The sequence below is a fragment of the Mugil cephalus genome, chromosome 2, assembly GCF_022458985.1.
Source record: "Mugil cephalus isolate CIBA_MC_2020 chromosome 2, CIBA_Mcephalus_1.1, whole genome shotgun sequence".
NCBI lineage: Eukaryota > Metazoa > Chordata > Actinopteri > Mugiliformes > Mugilidae > Mugil > Mugil cephalus.
This window is the reverse complement of record NC_061771.1, coordinates 17,444,636-17,464,386: the sequence shown is the minus strand read 5'-3', so window position 1 is coordinate 17,464,386 and position 19,751 is coordinate 17,444,636. Positions and strand designations below refer to the sequence as shown.

The 19,751-nt window shown below is 43.5% G+C and overlaps 1 protein-coding gene across 1 annotated transcript in view; it reads right to left on the bottom strand.

Annotated features, from left to right (window-relative positions):
- The window catches only part of arhgap10 (Rho GTPase activating protein 10), a 44,867-nt gene extending 25,972 nt beyond the window's left edge, over positions 1-18,895 (bottom strand). The window contains exons 1-12 of the mRNA XM_047578501.1: positions 18,291-18,895; positions 7,275-7,370; positions 7,019-7,080; positions 5,484-5,555; positions 5,214-5,315; positions 3,701-3,811; positions 2,889-2,993; positions 1,846-1,975; positions 1,512-1,618; positions 1,320-1,414; positions 195-276; positions 45-87 (exon numbers count right to left, since the gene is read on the bottom strand). Of these exons, the coding sequence (XP_047434457.1) occupies positions 45-87; positions 195-276; positions 1,320-1,414; positions 1,512-1,618; positions 1,846-1,975; positions 2,889-2,993; positions 3,701-3,811; positions 5,214-5,315; positions 5,484-5,555; positions 7,019-7,080; positions 7,275-7,370; positions 18,291-18,444 (1,159 nt within the window). The 5' untranslated portion in view covers positions 18,445-18,895. The remainder of the gene's footprint in view (positions 1-44; positions 88-194; positions 277-1,319; positions 1,415-1,511; positions 1,619-1,845; positions 1,976-2,888; positions 2,994-3,700; positions 3,812-5,213; positions 5,316-5,483; positions 5,556-7,018; positions 7,081-7,274; positions 7,371-18,290) is intronic.
- Between the last annotated feature and the right edge of the window lie 856 nt (positions 18,896-19,751).

The following is a 19,751-nucleotide window of genomic DNA, read 5'->3' as shown; positions in this document are numbered from 1 at the left end:
TTTGTTTTTTTATAGACACAGCATCCGGTTCTAAAGAAACTTACTGCCTGTTTCTTTAGACAATGTCTTCGTAAGATAGTGTCCAATCTGTTGATAAAAAACAGACAAATCATTGAAATTCAACAGCTAAAACAGAATAACGCGGAAAGACAGGGTTTGGGCAGCAGATGATGAAACAGGAGAGGGTGACTCACAGGTTCCTTCCCACCCATGGCCTGCATCCAAAACCTGTGGTCATCCTCTGACAGGGCCTGTACTGTAAGCACGGTCCCTGGCCTGGAAAACAGCAATACCACAGCAGCATTAGGCGAAGGATTAAAAGTACAGTAAAAGAAAAGGCGAAAGCACAAAATCTGCTCAGTATTCTTTTAACCAAAAAAGGCCACATGGCCCTTGGACAGATTTTCTGTAGCTACAGACACAAGCCCGATTAGTCATACCAGCTGGTTCATGACACATACAACCATCAGAGCCAGATGGATATCGAATTACTCAATGCAGTCATAATGAATGTTTGCACTCGAATTTCCATACTAAATCTAGTACTACTGCTCTTCTATTAATACTACAGAAAAGAGGCAGGGCAGGGTTACGCTGTGTGACAAAACCAGATATCTATTATGGGAGGTCACAGCAGGGTGGGGCAAATCCCCCCCAGCTAAGTGTCTGAGGGCAGCGCTCCAAGAGAAGTCCCGCTGTGCAGCCCTCGGCAATCCAACACACAGAGCCACCAGCAGCGCATGGGAGCACGGGACTAAGCTCTTTAGCACCCTCACGTTATTCAGGAGAAAATATAAAACAAAGTAACTGTAGCCAGGTTTACACGGACACATGCGTACTCGTGGTAATCTGAATAACAGCCCTAAGTCACCCGTGACCGGGTCAGTCGAAGCTGTCTGGCCCGATCAGAAGGTCCAGGATTTTAAATCAGACAGCTGCGGACAAGCCGTCCAGCAGGAAAATATTAGCACCTAATAAAACCATGTAAATGATTGATCCAACCGCTTCACTCTGGTTTAAATGAAAACTTTCCGCATGTGAAGCCCTGATGGTAAACACCAGGCTTCTAGGAGGGACAGTCCTCTGGGAAAGGCAAAACAAAGGAAGATTGAAGCCGGGATTGATGTGGGCAGCACAACTGAAAAGGTCTGTCTTGGTCCTTTATGTTGGGTAGAAGTTTCTTATATTTCTTTCAGGCTTGACACTAATTTGCACCGCCTTGTGCATGACAAACGTTATATTCCGACTGATGATTTTTGGGCGTGATCTTTTTCTTTAGAAGCACAACGTCATCCCAGTGTGTGAGGTCATAAACGTACCGATCAGTTATGTCGAGGTCTAGGCAGAACCTCCTGTCCAACACATCTGTCGTTTTGCGGACACAGGATTTGAGCGTGATGGACTCCGTCTCACCCTGAGAGGAAATGTGAATATTTAGAATGCCGCAGAAAACGCTGATATATATATATAAATACATATATAAATATATATAAACGGCATGACAAACTCACAATCTTTCCACCAGATCTGTGGTCGAAAGTCACCATGTGCAGGATCTTCTGCTCTTTGACAAATGTGCAGTAGCGCTTGACCCAACTTGAACCAAAGGGAGGTGGCCCTAGAAAAACAATGCACAGATATGAAAAAAATATATAATATATATCTATATATAGATATAATAGAACAGTCTCAGAATATCTGAATGTGGGAGACATTATTCTTACATGAGTAGTTTATGGAGAGTCCCTCCTTTGATTACACACAACAGTTTATGTATGTTTCACTTATGTGTTTACTACCAAAACTGAAAGAAACCCTTCTCATCATAAAACATTCACGCCTTACGTCGTTCCTGTACATAGAGGTAGCCTTCACAGCTGATGGGGCTGGTCTGTCTGTATTCTTGGGGCGCGTCCCTGATCCTCTTCATCAGCTCGTGCACCTCCGACCGCGTGCCCTCAAATCGACTCCTCGTCTGGGAGGGAGAGAAAGCAAACACACGCTCCAGGAAGTCACTTCCTGATGCTCATGGTGGGACCTTCTCAGCGAGAGGCCACTGCAGAATCAAAACTGGTAAACTTCCCTAGAAATCCCCTTCAACCCCATGAAATCTGGAGACTAATTAGCGCAGCCTAAAAGGAAAATAAAAGTGACACAGGCGTTGTAGAGTGGGTGTAACCAAACCAGAGCACGTCCAATGTTAACAAGGGGTTGAAAAGGTAAACAAGTGGTATTTTTCTGGAAGCCAAACCAAGGCAAACAGACATGTAAATATTAGCCCTGCCACAGATTCAGGTGCTCAGAGACAGGACTTCAGTGGCAAATAGGACAATAGCTTCTGTGCCAGTTAGTTTAAGGGTCTTTCAGCCATTCAGTGGTGAAAATGTTTTTCCGTAGTTTCCTACACACAAACCTCTAACATTCTCCAGGCAACAAACATATATATATACAAACTAGAGGTTGACTGATATTGATTTTTTTTAGGATTTTCTGAGCTGATATTTGGAGCTGGTGCTGCCTTTTCTCTCTCCATTTACATGATAAAAATGACAACAACAAAAAGAAGGCGTGTCGAGGGGTGATTAACAGGCCTATGAGTACAAGCATTTCCCAGCTTCCAGCTGCACGTAGTCTTCTAGTGGGGGAGGGGCAACATATGGGCTGCACCAGCGCAGGGCCGTCTGTTTGTAAATCTTGCCGGGGGAAAGAAATAGATGTATTGGCGAACGTACTCGTGTATCGGCCGATACCGCTAACAAAAAAACGCAAATATCGGTCGATCTCTAACACAAACATTTGTTGATTGATTGCCATGATAAACTTGTCTCTGTATCCAAATTACAAATATGATAAATAAACCTAATTTAGAAAATTCAAACATTTCTCACATTCTGGATGTTGATCTGCAGCGCTCTTTTATAATGGTCAAAATCCTTAGCCAGCTCAAAGCCTTGGTGATAAAAGGTGAAGACCGTCTGAAAGAAGGCCAGCATCTAGAAGACACGAGGAAGAGAGCGATGAGAGTTATGAAGAGTTAAAAGAGTAGGTGGAAGAGATACGAATGTTGAAACACTGTAGACACATTATGACCGAACATGACCGAATGCTTTAGTGACTTTCCAAATAAGAGACAGAACCACGTACGCCCATGTGACACATCACACACTGTGTTGCACTTTCCTTTCTTGAAAGATTGAATTGTCTTAAAACAATATTGTTCTACTTAGGTATTTGATAACAGGATACTGGTTATTAAGAATTTTCCCCTGAAAAACATAACTTATCGGGTTTACCTGAAGCTAATATGCTTCAGCTTGAACTGACTCACTAAACTATATCTTGTTAGCTTCTTTAATTAGAACAAATGTGTCACTTTTCCTTCCCCAAGCTGTAACAGAAAGACACCCTCACACTTTCACACAACTACCGAGCAACTTTGAGACTTACCACTCTGATTTACTCTTGTGGGACTATTAAAGCTTCATGAGCCTCACCTAAACTTGGAGCAAAATTTGTATACAGAGCAGGGGCTGTAAATCTATTCCCTCATTCCTTCCAGTGTCTTCCAAAGTCATTTATTTTTTTTTTTACAAGTCGCAGGCAGTACCAGAAACCGAGACCTGCTCTCACAAACGTATCACTGAATGCGGGGAAGAAAAGCCACGTCAGTGCTCGCACACGCTCCACGTCTGTCACTCACCGGCTCCACACACTCATATTTCTTTCTCTCTTGGATTTCTTGCAGTTTGCACACATAGTCCAATGATTCCTCCTGAAAGTGCTGCCTCATGGTTTCCACCTGGGTGTCTGCCTGCAGAGGTGGAGAACACACACCATGATGATTATAGTCACAGACAAAGAAGTACACATTACAGTTTTGAACAGTGCAATTTGGGAGCTGGAGGTTATTTTTGGTAAGCCCTTCAGTTCTTATGGAGCACATCTGCTCAATCAAATGGTGATAGTGAAGTTTTGTCCCGGGGGACTGGGTGACAGGTAAAGCCTTCAAAGTCCTACACTGACGGACAGCAGAAGCAGCGAGGCCAAGTCAACATGAACTTTATTGCCAGTCAGGCCACACGACAGGAAGCGTCAATGTCCAAATGACTGATAGATTCAAAGGACAGAAAAGTAAAAGTAATGGAACTAAAAATACACGTGCCCATTGATTACCCGCGACTGCCCGCCCTTCCCAAGGTCGCGAGCAAATTGGAGCCCATCCTAGCAGACGCTGAGTGAGTGGCAGAGCACACCCTGAATATATATTTTCTCCGAAACCTCATCTATAGAGTGATACAGTCTGCAGACTTTGAAGTGGCTATTTAATCTAACCTGCATCTCTTAGACTGCGAGACAAAATTCACATCTAGTCAGTTTTTGTTTTTTTCATGTCTGCGAGCGCTGTTCTGTGAGAATGCACAATGATTTTAAAATATCCTTGTAGGAACTATGAAGTAGCAGAGTTACTAGTCAATTAAAACACTAGGAACACTAAATATTCAACTGTAGGGAAAGATTTGGAATAGGTAGCTGTAAGTTTTATTACAGTAAGTTGCTTACGTTCCAACTTTATCCACTAAATTGCAGACGAATCGAAGCTCAATATTCAGTGTGTGGTTTAAATAATCTCTTCACTTGGTCAATGGTTTGATGAGCTACACGACTCTTGTGGTTGTGAACACATCACTGTTTCTATTTATTCTAATGTGATAGAAGTCAGTGGTGGTACCACAGACTCTTGTTTCATAAGAGTCACAGAGAACAGAACAGCCTGTAGTCGTACTGTTAACAGATTCAAGTGTCCTCTCCGGTTGGTGTATACAACATATGCGTAAGCCTTACAAGGCCACATCGAAGAACAATGACAAGAAGACGGAAATGTTGTTTCGTAAGGGGCCGCGAAGTTGTCCACAAATTAAAATTGTCATGATGGTTGCGTAGCAGGAACTGCTGCAGCAATCACAGTTGACCTTGGTAATTTAGTACGCAGTGGCACACATTTCCTTTTCAAACAAGCCAGAAAAACTGCGAGGCATGTCAGTGGAAACTCACACGAGCCTGCCAGGCTCTTCCTCATGGCACCGGGACACAAAAACCCAAAACAGCAACACGCAAATTAAACTGAATATCTGCGTGCGTCTGTCTTTTTGTGATTATGAATAGGCAGCCTGCGTGATGCATATCCGTCGGCGAGATCGTGCAGGGATAATTACCTCTTGCAGTTGTGGCTCTTTCTTCTTCGCCGACATATTCAGGAGCTTCTCCAAGGAGCTGTAGTACTTCTCCGTTTCTTTTTCATACCTCTTTCTTTCCGCCTTAAGAAATACACAGTGGAAGGAGACAAATGTAAGGAAAAACAAAGAAAAGGAGACAAAGGAAGGTGAAGTTTGTTAGATTCAATCTTTCTTCGCGGCGCACTATAAACAAACACATCCAGAGCAACAAAACATATTGGGAAGAGGAAATGAAACATGACACATTACCCTCACTGTGCCGAGCTGCTCTTTCCTGAACTTCTCCAGAGGTTTCATTAAGGTCTCTGTGATGTTTCTCATCTGGAAAGAAAACACGCTGATCTCACTGACAATGGCCATTAATAATTCACGAGACAAAACAGCAATTTCCTATCAGCAACGAGTGGCTGCAACATATGGGTTCATGCACTTCGAATTACATCATGTGGATTTGATACTAAATCACGTAAGGGGTTAAACTTCACGTGCTTCAAACTTGAACCATACGCCACAATGTTTGGTCCACGCCGCAGCTACTGTTAAGTGTGAAGTCTATTTATGTCTACGTGCTAGCACCTGGGGGACAGAAATTCTCGAGCTCGAGTTCCACCTGCAAAGTTTTGACAGAGCACCAGTTGTCGTCCGTCAGCCGCAGCACGACAGCGGGGTTAGCTGGACAGACGCAGCGCGGCGCAGACCACAACCCTCCGGCTCATCTGCTCACGCTGCGCACGACAACCGACCTGCCCTAAGTGGAGCTCACGCTGAACGCAATCGCTACGTTTTGTCCACCAGCAACTCCAACGAGATTTTTCATTAATAAAAAACTGCTCGGCTTTTTATTAATGAAGAAATTCCAACAGGCGAGTAGGAAATCATGAGTAAGAGCTATTACACTAACAGAACCTTTGTCTCGCAATAATCTATTAATTGAGCGAGTGTGTTTTTCTTCATTCCTCCGGTGTTTCTGTTGTGCTGACAGCACTGTACCGACATGTCTGTGCCTGAACGACCATCCTGCTTTTCCTTACTTTGCACTGTGATGTCATTCGCGCGGCGCTAAGTGCTGTGCCGAGAGCGTGGCTTACCATTACTGTCTGAGCCTGGCGCTACTACAGTCAGCCCAGTCAGCTACTGATGATGGGTTCACTTCCAAGCCTCAGACACTACACACAGGCATTACACGGCCGCGTCTGTTTATATAACTCCCCGCTGGCCAGCGAGCCAACTCTTCACTTCATATGAGGCCTTCCTCTTTGGCGTGCGTGATTTTTTCGTGGTTTAAACATTGGCAGCTCGCTACCTAACGCAGGAGCTGGTTTTTATGGCGATATCTCGTTACGAGCTGTATCGTTGCGAACCTTGCTGACGGCTGTAGCTCTCGGGCGTTTAAAGCCCGGGTGTAATCATGTAGTTATGCGCTCATGTCCGCTCTGCAGCCACTCCCAGGCAGGTGATGCGGCAGTGACCCTTAGACAGGCACGACGGGAGGAGCTGTGCAGACACTATCATTACTCATAAAGCCACGGGGGGAACTGGAGCGCTCTCCCCGCATGTGTGCCGTGCGCGTGCAGTGCAAATGAGAAAAAACGCATTATTATTGCGTTTGTCTGGATCTCTGGTGGGTGACAGAGTTTGAGAGGAATAAATACCAAATATGGGCAGTAGTAGGTGCAGGTTTGTTAGAAATGCACACCGTGCAAAGCATTCAAACACACACAACGCACACACACACACAGGTGGTTTTCATTGCCGTTGTGCAGGTTTTGACTGGTCGCTCTCACCATCAGCTCTCTTTGGTCTTCTAGGTTTTTGAGGAATGAGGAGAACTCCTGCAAAGACTCATCTGAGAGGGAGGGGAAAAAACAAAAAAAAAACAAAGATTATAAGGTTTGCAACGCAGCCGTTCGGCTTCACCCTCTCCGCCAACAACTGCCGGCTGAGAAACGACTGTCAACAAATACACTTATAGAGCGTGTGTGGCGGTGACAAAACCCGGCGGTTAGTTTCCGTCATGGGATGAGGTAAACCCAAACTCACCGATGCATCGCTCATCGTCCGTCTTTGCGTCGCCGATGTACTCAAACTGAAACTCTCCCAGGCACTGAGCGAACTTTCGCTGTGCCAGCCCGAGCTCTGCAAGGAGAAAAAAATAAATTAAAAAAAAATTACGGAAAATATTAGGTCGACCACATTTCGAAAAGGGGTCGGCCGAATATACCAGGTGAACATCTCGAGGAAAAACATTTAATCAAATCGAGCTTCACTGTCGTTTTGTCATATATATATATATATATATACACACACACAATCGTGATGCAGACAGAATGAAAGTGCATTCCACTCTGTCTGCATTCCAGCTGTGTGTATGTACGACGTAATGACAATAAGGCCTGATTTGATGTAATTTACCCAACAGGTGTTAATGTTTATTTTGAAACTACTGTCCGAAAGCACCATTTGCAGAAAAGCAACACGACGTAAGCTTCACAAATAGCTCAGCTGTATGAGAGTTAACCACATTGCAAACATCCTGTCTGCTACATCCTGTTGCTCATCTAACCCTTATGTGTCAGTAGGGCAGGTACTATGGCTTAACACGTGCAAAAAAAAAAAAAAAAAAAAATCATCTCAGTCATTATGAGGCAAAACAGACCTAAACCTACAGAACACACTGGTGCAGAAACTCCATTATTCTCCATTTAATCTTCTATCCATTTTTATTTTATTTTATTATTTATCGGACCAGAATAACTCCCCAGGTTTCTCAAAGCACAAAGTGCACAATTATTTATACCGAATCTCCTTGAAAATCCACCGTCTGTCTCTCTTCAACATCATCCCATATCTCCACGATCTGAAAGCACACAGAGAAACGTGGACACCTGTGGCCGTCTGACCGCTCTGTCGCGGGAATAAAAGGAAGCTAAGAAGCCGATGCAGACAATGGCACAGTTTGCTTGTTATAGTATTTTCTTTGTTCCTTGAGCAGGTCTTCATATAGCACTCGGAGGAAATGCTTTATTTTCTAGTGGATGAGGTAATTGTTGAGAAAATAAAAAGCAGAACCATGTCATAGGCGGACACGCACATAAAAACCAACTACATCATGCACCTTATGTATTCGCAAGAATTTAGCAAATACATTCAACTGACACTAACGAAAACATGAAGATTCATGACTTGTTCTTGTTTATTACTAATAATAGCTCACAGCTCTGTTCGTGAACGTCCGCGGGCGAGACACTGAACAGACTAACTTTAGATCATCAATCATGACCGGAGCGGGTGCACACTCATCCTTTATTCGGGCGCCTCACACATATGACCAACGTAAAGTAGGACACCGTACAAGTCTTATTCAGAAATCCCAACTAACAACAGTCGAGGCAAATCCTCTGACTCAGACGCCTCTTTAAAGGCTGTGTTTTGGTAACGCTGGAGGAACTGGGAGGGTGAACTCTCCCAGAGGCTTGAGTAACTGCAAGAATTTATTAGGCAGTCATTTAAAATAGAAAAGTAATATTATAAACTTGTGTCAAGTGCACCTGGTAAAACTGGAACTCATCCATTTAATATGCTACTATTAACTTAAAAAAATATTTACTTTTTTGTTTTTTTTTTTACCCAAAAGGTTTCTGTTACAGAGGTGACTTCAAACTGAAGTAAACACAACCTGACAAATGTTATGCGGGTTCGCTCAAGCGTGGGACACGGGTATTCTTTTCAAAATAAAGGCACGCTGAATGCGAGCCTCTCAGGCCATTATTTTGGGACCAAACACTCATATGCTGAACACAGCAATTTTCCTTCAAAGTGACTGTAAATCCAGGGTGAATATGAACCACCAGAGGCAGCGGCAAGGATCCAAACCAGGGCGTGCAAGTCCATAAAAGGTGACTCTGGTCAGCGTGGCCTCGTCCTGTATTTGCAGTAGGTGAAACGGCGACTGGCACCTTACACAGGAGACGATTTTGTCTATTAATGGATTATTTAACATAAAGATAATCAACTGAAAACTGTTTGGATGTTGAATACATTTATGTAAAGTTTATGTTTTTATAAATTCGTGTTGCTACACTGGCACATCTCTGCCCCTCTCTGCCTCTAAGCCTCTTTATTCCCGACTGCTCCATAATCACAGTTTCCATTCTTGGTGAAGGAAGTTTAGGTTTTCGGTGGCTTTTCGTTGCTCTTAACCTCTTTAGATATAAAATATAGATAAATTAGTTAATAAATTAGCATTAGAATTATCACCATGAGCTCTGAGAAACTGTTGAAACTTATTATCTACTTCTCCCCCCACAAATTACAAACAAACATGTTTAAATATATATGATGGCTTTTTTTTTTTTTTTTTTTTCGTGGAGCACAGTCTGCTGGGAACTAATCTACTGGAAGCTGGTTAAGCTCTGTCAAAGATCTGCAGGTTTTATGTGGTGAGCAGCAATGCAGTCACACACACGCGCGTGTGGTGTTTAATTTGTATACAACTAAATTGCTCTGACCGGTAGCAGAAGAATTTAATTGCTGCAAGGATTTCTCTTTCTCTGTTCTGATAAGCAAATATCAAACTGAATGCATCTTAAAATTGTAAAATTATGTCCAACGTTAATAAAATATCTAGCCACTTTTGTCACTGTTGATATCAGTGTAATCAGGGACGAGCTAAACAATACTTGCTTTGCTTTTTTTTGTTGCTATTCCAATGTGTTTCCTGCGTGCCTCTCAATCAGTGCTTCCTCCCCAAGACCTAATCCTCTGCCTCTAGCTGTTTTCCACAACGCTTCCCCGTCTAAGTCATGTCATTTTAAAAAATCTATCACTTACTTTAATTGCTGTAATCTAATAGTCTTTGCCCTTCCAGTGATCCGGGCTTCAATAAGCAGGTTACTGCTGTAAGAGCCTCTGTGCTTTGAAGCCTTCTGCCAGAGGAACGCAAGGAGGATGAGTGTGTCATCTCCCGAAGCCTCGCTAAAAAACCTTTTATAGGAAAGAAATTTTAGAGGTTGTGTATTATTTGATTTGATTCCCACATTGAGTTTTTATTAATCGTTTTTTTTCTTGTGTTTTTCTTTGGCTTCAGCAGTAGCCATATATACACACACACACATATATATATATATATTTATTTATTTTTTCTTTTAAGTATTTTCCACTTGCGTGGCGAATACGAAAAACTGCCTCCTTTAAAGGCTGCGTTATAAATATTAAGTAAACACTGTATGTCATTTTCCTGTATATTTTTAGTCGGTTGCGAGGTTCTGTAACAGGTTAAAAAATACGTCGGACCGTTCCAGTTCTCAAATTGTACTGAAGCACACAAGAATGCAGAGCGGAAAGTTCAACCATCACCCCCAGATAGTAAAAAAAAAAAAACATGTTTTGACAACATTAAAGCGAACCTTGACACACCTTAGCGAAGCCTCTGGACACTATATTGTTTCTGACGTAAACATAGGACACCGTTGTAAAAAAATATTGGCAAACTGAGGGCATTACGATGGCCAAGGCTGTGCCGTTCAAACATGTTTCGAGGTGTGTATTCTGCAGTTTAGTTTTTAGAAAATGATTATTGCGTCTTACAACAACAACAACAACAACATGAGCTGAATTCCTCTTCTTAAGTAGTGATGACATAAACGCAAAACCTGCGCCTTTTGGCTTTTTACTGCGGCCGTTTATTAGAATGTCGAACACATTCAGCACAGGCCACGATCAAGGCTTACATCACTGCGGATAATTAATGTGGACTCTCAGAACGCTGATGTCAATGGATAGATTTGCGAGGCCTTTATTAGAGCCATATGCGAGCGCGGTGCACAAATCACACCCATCCACAATCTGATTACACAGGCTGCAGGCATGTTTCGAACCGACTGCAGGGTGGACAGCTAATGAGACGGGCTACATCAGGCCTGGCTGTGGACTTCATTACATAAAACATGAAGAATGAATGTTATCCGGTTACACGAAGCTCCGGCGATAATCAACATCAGGCAGCATTCAGAGAGGGGATAAAGCATCGCGTCCCTGCGCAGTGTCAATTGCAGTTTCTGCAGCATAGATCAACTGGATACAATCAGCGGAGCAATAAACAAGGTGTCAGATGAGCAGTCTGTATAAAAGACTTTAATGATAGCCATTGTCCTACAGGAAGCAGCTATCACAAGTTAGAAAAACTACACACGCCAGGGCACACGAGAGTCCAAGGCAAAGGCTTCGCCTGCTTTTTGCCTTTTAAAGAAAGGCATTTCAGAGCAAACCTGGGAACTGTCAAACTTGGCTAGTTTCTCTGCAGAACACCAGAGCCCCCCGGGCTTCGCAGTGTGAGTCATACAAACCCCACCTTACGTCAATCTGATAGAACTGGGCAGGTTGTGTACAACAGGAAAAACAAAGTGAAAAAAAATGCCAGCCGGGCGACATAAACTTCTGGTGCCCCGGTCAAAAAGAAAACAACGAGGGCACAATAGAGGAGGTGCTGAATCACAGGACTCTGGTAGTCGTGGAGAGCAACAGATGAAAGACCGAGATGCCCCTTTTTCCCCTCAACTGGACCGTTGCCTTCAAAGTAACAGGAACAAGCTTGTTTGAAAAGAATCATAACTCAGATATCCTATTTCCTAGCTCTTAGCTTTAGCTCGTTGTTTAGGGCATCCCAATATGCTGAGTAACGCATAATCAATAGTGCACTTACATGTTTCATCAACTGTGAAAAAAAAAAATCTATAGATACTTCCTCAGAGCTCTCAGTGACATCTTCAGTGTTTCGACGTGAAACCAGAAAATATTTGCATTTCCGTGAAAACAAAAATTCTTAAGAGCGTACGGCACCAAACTGCACGACCCCGGGGCGCATAGGTGTAGTCTTACAAATATCTGTGGTTGCGCTCAGTCATAAATATTATCCCTTTCCGAACGCGTGAGTGTTCTGAATCAATGCCAATCATCAGCCAACAGTGGCTGAAGCACGACACTCAAAATACTTTCCTCTGACCAAAGTCCGAAAATGAGACGGGGAGGCACCGCGCTACCGGAGCGGCTCGCACAAAGCAAATGTTTGGCATTTCACTCACCAAAAAAAAAAAAAAAAAAAAAAAGTTTGTGGAGATATGAACTGTGTAATGCATGTCACACAAAAAAATATCACAAAAATATTTAACAGAAGAAGTTACTGGGTTGATTTTGTGCAAAATAGCTGTTAGTCAGTTATGTCAGAGAATAAAGGTGTTTATACGGATCAGCCACAACATTAAACTGGTTTTAATTTTGTGGCTGATCGGTGCACAGTCCGCTATATTGTCTGTTGTAAAAGACACGGAAAGGAAAATAACGTAAGGACGAACAATTAAAGGCATTTGTCGGGTATTCCTCGATCGTCCCAGACTTTGTTTGTCTGATTTGTTGTTGGACTATTCAGTTGTGTGCAGGTATTTCTTTTATATTAATGTTTGAAACACCCCTCATAATAAAATCCCAAGTGTGGTAGTGTGGCGGGCTACTGAAAAAAAAAACAAACATTTTCTTGTAAAAATATGATACACTTTTAGAGTGAAGCTCCAATTAACTTCCAACAACAACGTCACAGTTGTTTTTTTACTGTCACTCCTCTGCAAAGTGTCCTGATCTTACAGTCTCATGCTGCTGTGACACTGGACTTCAATTGTAACATATAACATTTGATTCCATACTAAGTTTCCGTTCTGTACCATGAAACATTCTGACCATTCATTCAGACTATTTTTCACTCCCTGTTTGCTTTAAAAGCAGGAAACTTAGCGGTGCTGCAGCATGGGTTTCTCCCAAAAACAAAGCATAAAACGTACGTATATGTCAAATGTCAGCTGGTTAAGAAGTCCACAGTGTATTTATTGGCATCTGCCGGAGGGTTGTTTGTTATGCTTTTCGTACGGTGTCATCAGATGTGCCACTTAGGTCAGAACTTGCCCGGCCCAGGCCCTCGGCTTTTCCACACTGTGCTTTTTCCTCAGGGCTTCCTGTTCCACTCTCCCATCTTTTCCAAGCTAAATCCCTGCTCCACTTGAGACCCGGCCCCCTAGTCTCCGCCCACCGAGTCCTTCCCCCTGCTCCCTGCCCACCAAACATGCATTACTTCATTCATGACTTCCTGGTCTTCAAAACAAGTCTGTAGGGTCAGGCTGCACTGAACGGCACCCGGTGACTGGTCACACACACACACACACACACACACACACACATATATATATATATATATACACACACACACACACACACACACACATAACCACTATCTGGGTTTTATTTTTTGGCAACAATCCAAAAAGTTACACTTCCTAATGCAGGGAATGGCGGTTGAACCATAACATAAAATAAAACAAGAGGAACCTCAGAAGCATTGCCATCCAGCTTCACTTTCACAGTAGTCCTCTTTCTGCAGCGAGAGATAAAAAAGCGTTCCTCCCACATGACTTCACGTCTTGCGCTAATGCGATTTTAATGAAAGATTGTGATGTGGCTCTTTGGCAGAATCAGTAATGTGATTACGCGGAGCAGCAGTGAGCCAAAGCGCACCATGGCAGGCTACTCTTAAACCCGCCTGCCAAACAGAAAGAGACCGACCTTCACGTGGCCAGGTTCTCAAACTGAAAGTGAAAAACGAAAAAAAATAAATAAATCATACATGGCAAGTTGTTTTATGAGCAAATTGTTCAGTAGATCGGAGGAATCCCCGGCCGTGGAAATGAATGACACGGACCGACCCCGTCCTGACCTCGGCCTAATTTCATTTTTCACATTATTGCGGGAATCACAGGACGCGCAAGAATAAAACCAATAAGGCTGATAGATGGCAAATAGGAAGCTCTTTCTGAATGAGGTTTTGGATAATCGAATAAGAAATCAGTTCTGTTTGTTTGTTTTAGACAACAGAGAGGAGCTAATGAGAGGGTACGCGTAGGACACGGTTCCTGTGGAGGAAGCTCTCCGAAACAGAAGCACATCTGTACGTTGCTCCGCTAGTGGGCACTTCCATGTCACGGCTCTCTGGCCCGGGCCCCGCTCCAAAGTTTCCTCTCAGAACCAAGGACTTTCCGTAGTGGGACATCCTCCCAGCTGTAGTAGAGGAGGGAGTTACTGAAAGGCTGAGAAAGGACAACAACTGCGCTTCAGGCTGCTGCACCAGCGGATCATTCCGAGGTCAAAGCCTAAAGCGAATCACTTAATCACGCATCAACAAACCGTTCGCTTAAAGAGCGCTACTGTATATCTTAATGTGAGGCTCGGCTTCCTCAAATCAACTCCGCTCATCAAAAACAACTGTTCGAGAGCAAACACCCTCGTCCAGAAATGCAACCCTTCGGCTTTAAAGATGCCAACAACAAACAAGCAGATTCTGTGGAAAAAAAGGCTGTCGTGTGATCTTTATCAAGTGTGAGACGAGATGCTCACGTAACACATGGGCTAGCTACACTGAGTTTTGACAACTTACTTCCTGTAGCTAAAACTACTATATAGCGAACGTTATAATTCAGCCGCGCTTGGACAAAGTCTAAGGACAGGGTGGACTGGTCCCGGTTCAGCAATTTGATTATTCGTAGATAATGACGGATGCAGGCTTCAATCATCATCAAGTTATCCCTCATTGGATTATCAGGCTCAAAGTCCCAGAACCAAAATCACAAGTTGTTAAATTGTAAATCGATCAGAGATTTTATTTATTTATTATTTATTTATTTATTTATTTATTTGAATCTGTGTCAGGGCTGACAAAGGTGACTGGCGTTGCTTTTCTGTCCGTCGGTTCCACCGGTTCCTGACAGATCTTCTGCTAAATATTTAATCAATCAATTGTTCAGTGATGTCAAACACAACATTTTAAAGACTAGAAAAACACAAAAACGGTAAAAGTTGAGGCATTAAGTGTTGAACAAATATTAAAATTGATGCTACTTAATGTTCTGTCTCCATTCGATTCAACTTTACTATCAGAGATAAATGATTTTGCTCAGTTAAGAATGAGATTCTCACGAAACCGTCGTTCTCACGGGTTTCGTATATTTCTGGACTTTCACTTCTGCTTGAGAAATCCTGCATATATGGCCTCGCTTTGGTCCGGCTCTTCTTTTTAAAAACCAAAACGCTGCCAGCAGCGCACCACCTTCCAGGCGTGAATGTGCTCTCAGGGATGCAGCTTCTGTTCTGCTTAGGATCTCGCTCACACGCGGACTAATCTGGTCGTGCAGTCTGGAGACTGTCACAGAATGGTTTGGCATGACTGGTCTTGCGAGACCACAGCCAGAACCACAGGATGTAGGAAATGACAGATAATTTAGAAAATCCACCCAAGGGTTTTATTAATAGACGTCACATCTTTCAAATAAAGATCAATTCGAGTCAGAAAATCAACATTTCTGAACCCATTTCACGCGAGTGAAACGAACGGGTGACGGTTTGTGCCATGGTGACCACCGAGCTGCATTAATGTCACATAGCAACACCAGTTCCTTCCTGAAACCTCAGTTGATTTTGCAACAGTTCCAGCAGGAGCGTATGACTGCAGCTTCCTATTTTTCTCGATATGCTCGTATTCTTAAGTGGACCTAACGAGAGTCAACAATGTCCGTCCGATGCATACGTCAGCGTGTTTGACAAAAGGGGAAAGAAAAAAAAAAAGAGGTGACACGCAGTTTATTCACAGCCACACGAGGCGTGAAACACAAGACGTGACATGTTCTCCTTCAGCAGCATATGCTGTATCAGCTTACACCACCGTAGCAGAGCACCAATATCTGCCAGTGACTGAATACCAGAGCTCACCACAACACGCCTGGTAAAAACGCGCGTGTGGCTGCGAAAGAAGTGACATGTAATCTCCTTTTAAAAAGGAGGTAGGCGAAACACGAGCAGAGACGAGAGTGATTAAAACGGCTAATGCAGTAAATGTTTAAGTTGCTGTTGCGGGAGGAATAACTGCCACGATGACAGAGGTTAGGAGGGAACGTGCCAGACTCGCTCGAGCTGAGAGGCTGCAATGGGACCACAAGTATGCAAATAGTATGCAAAGAATAGCTTACTGTTGCAGATAGCACTGGAGCAGCGCTGTCCTCCAGCGCACTGGAGTTACAGCAGCAAATGCTCATTCATGTTGGATGCAGTAAGGTTGGAACTGAAGAAAGGCCGGAGACTGGCAAGAAGAAAAGTGACAGCTGTTCTTAAATGCTGGCATCTATTCATGTCGAACGCAAGCAGCTCGGATCGATAGAGCTCCCTGACCAGTGTCTAAATGGGCTAAATGTTTGGGGCTGGGGGCCGTACACATGAAAAGCACTTAATTGTAGGGGTGGGTACCATAATGGCACCAGTGCTGACGCAAATGACAGTAACCAGACTGAAAAGCAACGCAGACGCCGCGCATGACGTCACTTTTTCACCTGCATGGATGGAAGTGAATGCGCAAAAGTTTGACTGTGCTTCACTTCAAAAGACTCTGAATCACGCAACAAGTGCCCGAACGCAGACGCACGGCATTTCCTTGACAGCCAGACAGACCCCACTGCACTGTTGTTATTGTGATAATTAAGACAATTTGTTGTGAATTTTATTTTTTATTGGTTCATTTCATTCTTAGCCATTTGTATTATTTGAATTAATACTCTGTTCAACTCGCACCTCGCGAAATACCTTTTTGGACAAGTTCTGTATGATTTCCATTCTTTAAGCACCGGCACAGCTTCAAAAGTTTGGCAAAACCTTAACAACGCCCATCCCTGCTTAAAAGTCACACGCGTAAGACGCCTACGAACAGTTGCTGCCCAACCAGGTGAGAGTCTTTAGGACCTTTCAACTCCGTGTTCACCAAATTAACACCAAATCACGGAGCTCCTGGTGATCGCTGGTGCAGGTGCAGGTGAAGCTGCAGAAAAACTGTAACGGAGCTACTGTCCGTTTCATAGATGTTTTTCAGGAGAAATCTGTTGTTCTTCATGCGCAGCGACACCCTCGATATTAATAAAACTATCTGGCCTCGCGCACCCAAGATGAACAAAGACCCCTGTGTGAGTCAAACAGCGCCCTGCCGGATGGGAGACTCGCAAGAGTTCAGGTTGTCCCTAAGGCCAAATGAAAGACATACCTGGACATGTGACGCTAACCAACCAGCAGAGACGCAAACATGGCACAAAGGAGGGGGTTTTACAGAAATATGTCGACTGTCCCGACCACTGAGAAACCTGTAGCGCTGAAGGCGTGCCTGAAGCCATCTCTGGGTTCTGCGCCACTGACAACACGGTATTAGGTTGTTTTCTAAAGTATCAAAGGCTGTCTGAGTAAACAGAGACATACGACCACATTTCCATTGAATGCAGTGATGTTAGGGGTTTTAGGGATTTCCCAACAAGTCCCTTTCAGTTTAGACACAATTGCCAGTTCATTATGTACATCGGTGAAAGCGAAAGCACACAACTGCCCTCAATCATAGCGTCTCGACCGTTATGTTGTTCAACATATACGTTGAAGCGGTGAAGGAAACATTTGAGAGGAGGCAGCCCGTGGCCTCGCCCAGCGACTACCCAAAAACTGGGGTTGTCAAAAATAATGGGAACGTGAGTGGATACAGCACTTTTTACATAAAAGCACAGTTGAATCAGCAGCTCTCTCTGCCCTCTGTTTGAGGCAAATGCTGGACACCGTAACCTTCATGAAGGTAGAAGGTGTACCTAATGTTTTGGCAGCCGAGTTGTCACACAGGCAAGCCCAGCCCACAAGATTAGAGTTCAGGCAGATAGCAGTCTAATCGTTTAAACCCAGTTGAGGTGTGTGGCTGAGAGTAAACAGTGGGAAAGAAGTAGGGGGGAAAAAAAGTTATTGGGGGGGGAAGAAAAAGTCAAATAAACCAGAATGAACTAAAGACGTAATTAAAAGAGACAACGCCTTGATCTGGTTACCATGGCACTCACTCCCTGATATGATCGCTGTTAAACATGATCAGACACAGAGGCAAAAACTCAAGACTTTTTCTCGCGTGTGCGTTACAGTTCACTTTTCTCTCTCGTCTCTCGACTGTGTTCAACTCACGCTTTGTCGCATTGATGAGGTTCTTGCCATCTTTGTACAGCTCTTTGATGAACCTGTTGGTTTTGTCCAGCTCCGCTTCGTGTGCCTTGATCTTCTCCCTGAACATGGGGCTGTCCAGATAGCACTCACTGAACTCCAGCGGGTGAAGTCCCATTTCGGCTCTGACAGATTGATAGCTTTGTCTTCAGCAACGGAGAGGAGGTGGTGGTGGAGGGCAGAAACTGGTCGAAACTAGCTGCAACTAATCAGCGGCCGTTGAATGCTACTGTTTTAATTATTACTATTAGTATTCGCTTTAGGTTTTAAGGTCGGGCTGCATAGCTACGTCAAGTAGCAGCGGCTAACGGCGGTTAGCATGGCAACTTCTCCCGACACGCCGAAAGAAACGGAGCACGCCTAAAAGGTGTCCCGGTTAAAAGGTGAGAACGATACGTCAACGAGTGAAGGATTCATCGGAAGTCGGTTCACGGTTGTTGTCAAAGAAGTCACGGCTGCGCTGTCCAAGTTTTTCCTTCCTCCATCAGGCGCGCTCCGCCGAGCAAAGTGACAGATTGGGAAACTCTGCTCCTGACATCTGCGTGCGCTACTCGCAACTCCCCATCAAAGAGTGCGTTCGGGGCAAAATGGCGCCGTCACTCGCACTTCCGTTTTCGCCTCGCACGCTCAACGATTCCCTCGACTTGATTGCGTTGTACATAAAAAATATGAAACAATCTGATTTATTCCTTTTTGCGTGGGTTAATTTCTTAGGTGTATCCAAATTTACAAATGTGCACTGTGTGTAAACTGTGTGCACCGTGTCATATGTTGAGAGCCTTCTTTTTCTTTTATTTGTTGGTTTGAATGATGTTGCGAAATCATAGGCGTGTCTACTACATTGTTAGGGGCTCTTGTTAGGCACCCCTGAACTTTGTCTCAGCACCCTTAAAAATGAAAATGAAGTAATACTTTTTAAAGGTTTGTCTATGATAAGATGAGGTGAGAATAGAAAGTATGTGGTAGATAAATATAAGATTAAGATAAATATAAAGGTGATTTCACACTTCTTCATTCTACTTCTTCTTCTCATTAAAATGCACTTAATTTTCTTTCTATTTTTAAATCATATGATAGCTTTGTGACACAGTAGTTTGACATGAAAGCACCACCCCAGTGTGAAAATGCTCCAAAATGACTTGAATCCAAATGTGCAACTTGAACTCTCTTTGGGAGAGAGGTGTTCTCCGAAAAGCTAAAAGGTTGATGAACCAACATCATACTCTTGGAAATGAATTCGTTCTTAGGCGTCCATGTGATCGGTGCTACTTTCTGCCTCGCAGAAAGACAAATCATTTATTCCTTCAGCTATTACACTGTTAAGTACGAAGTTAAGGAAATCATTATTTACTGATCTGTTTCCGTGCACTTGAACTCGGGTCATAACATGCTACTCCTGGTGTGTATTATTGTTGTGTGAAAGAT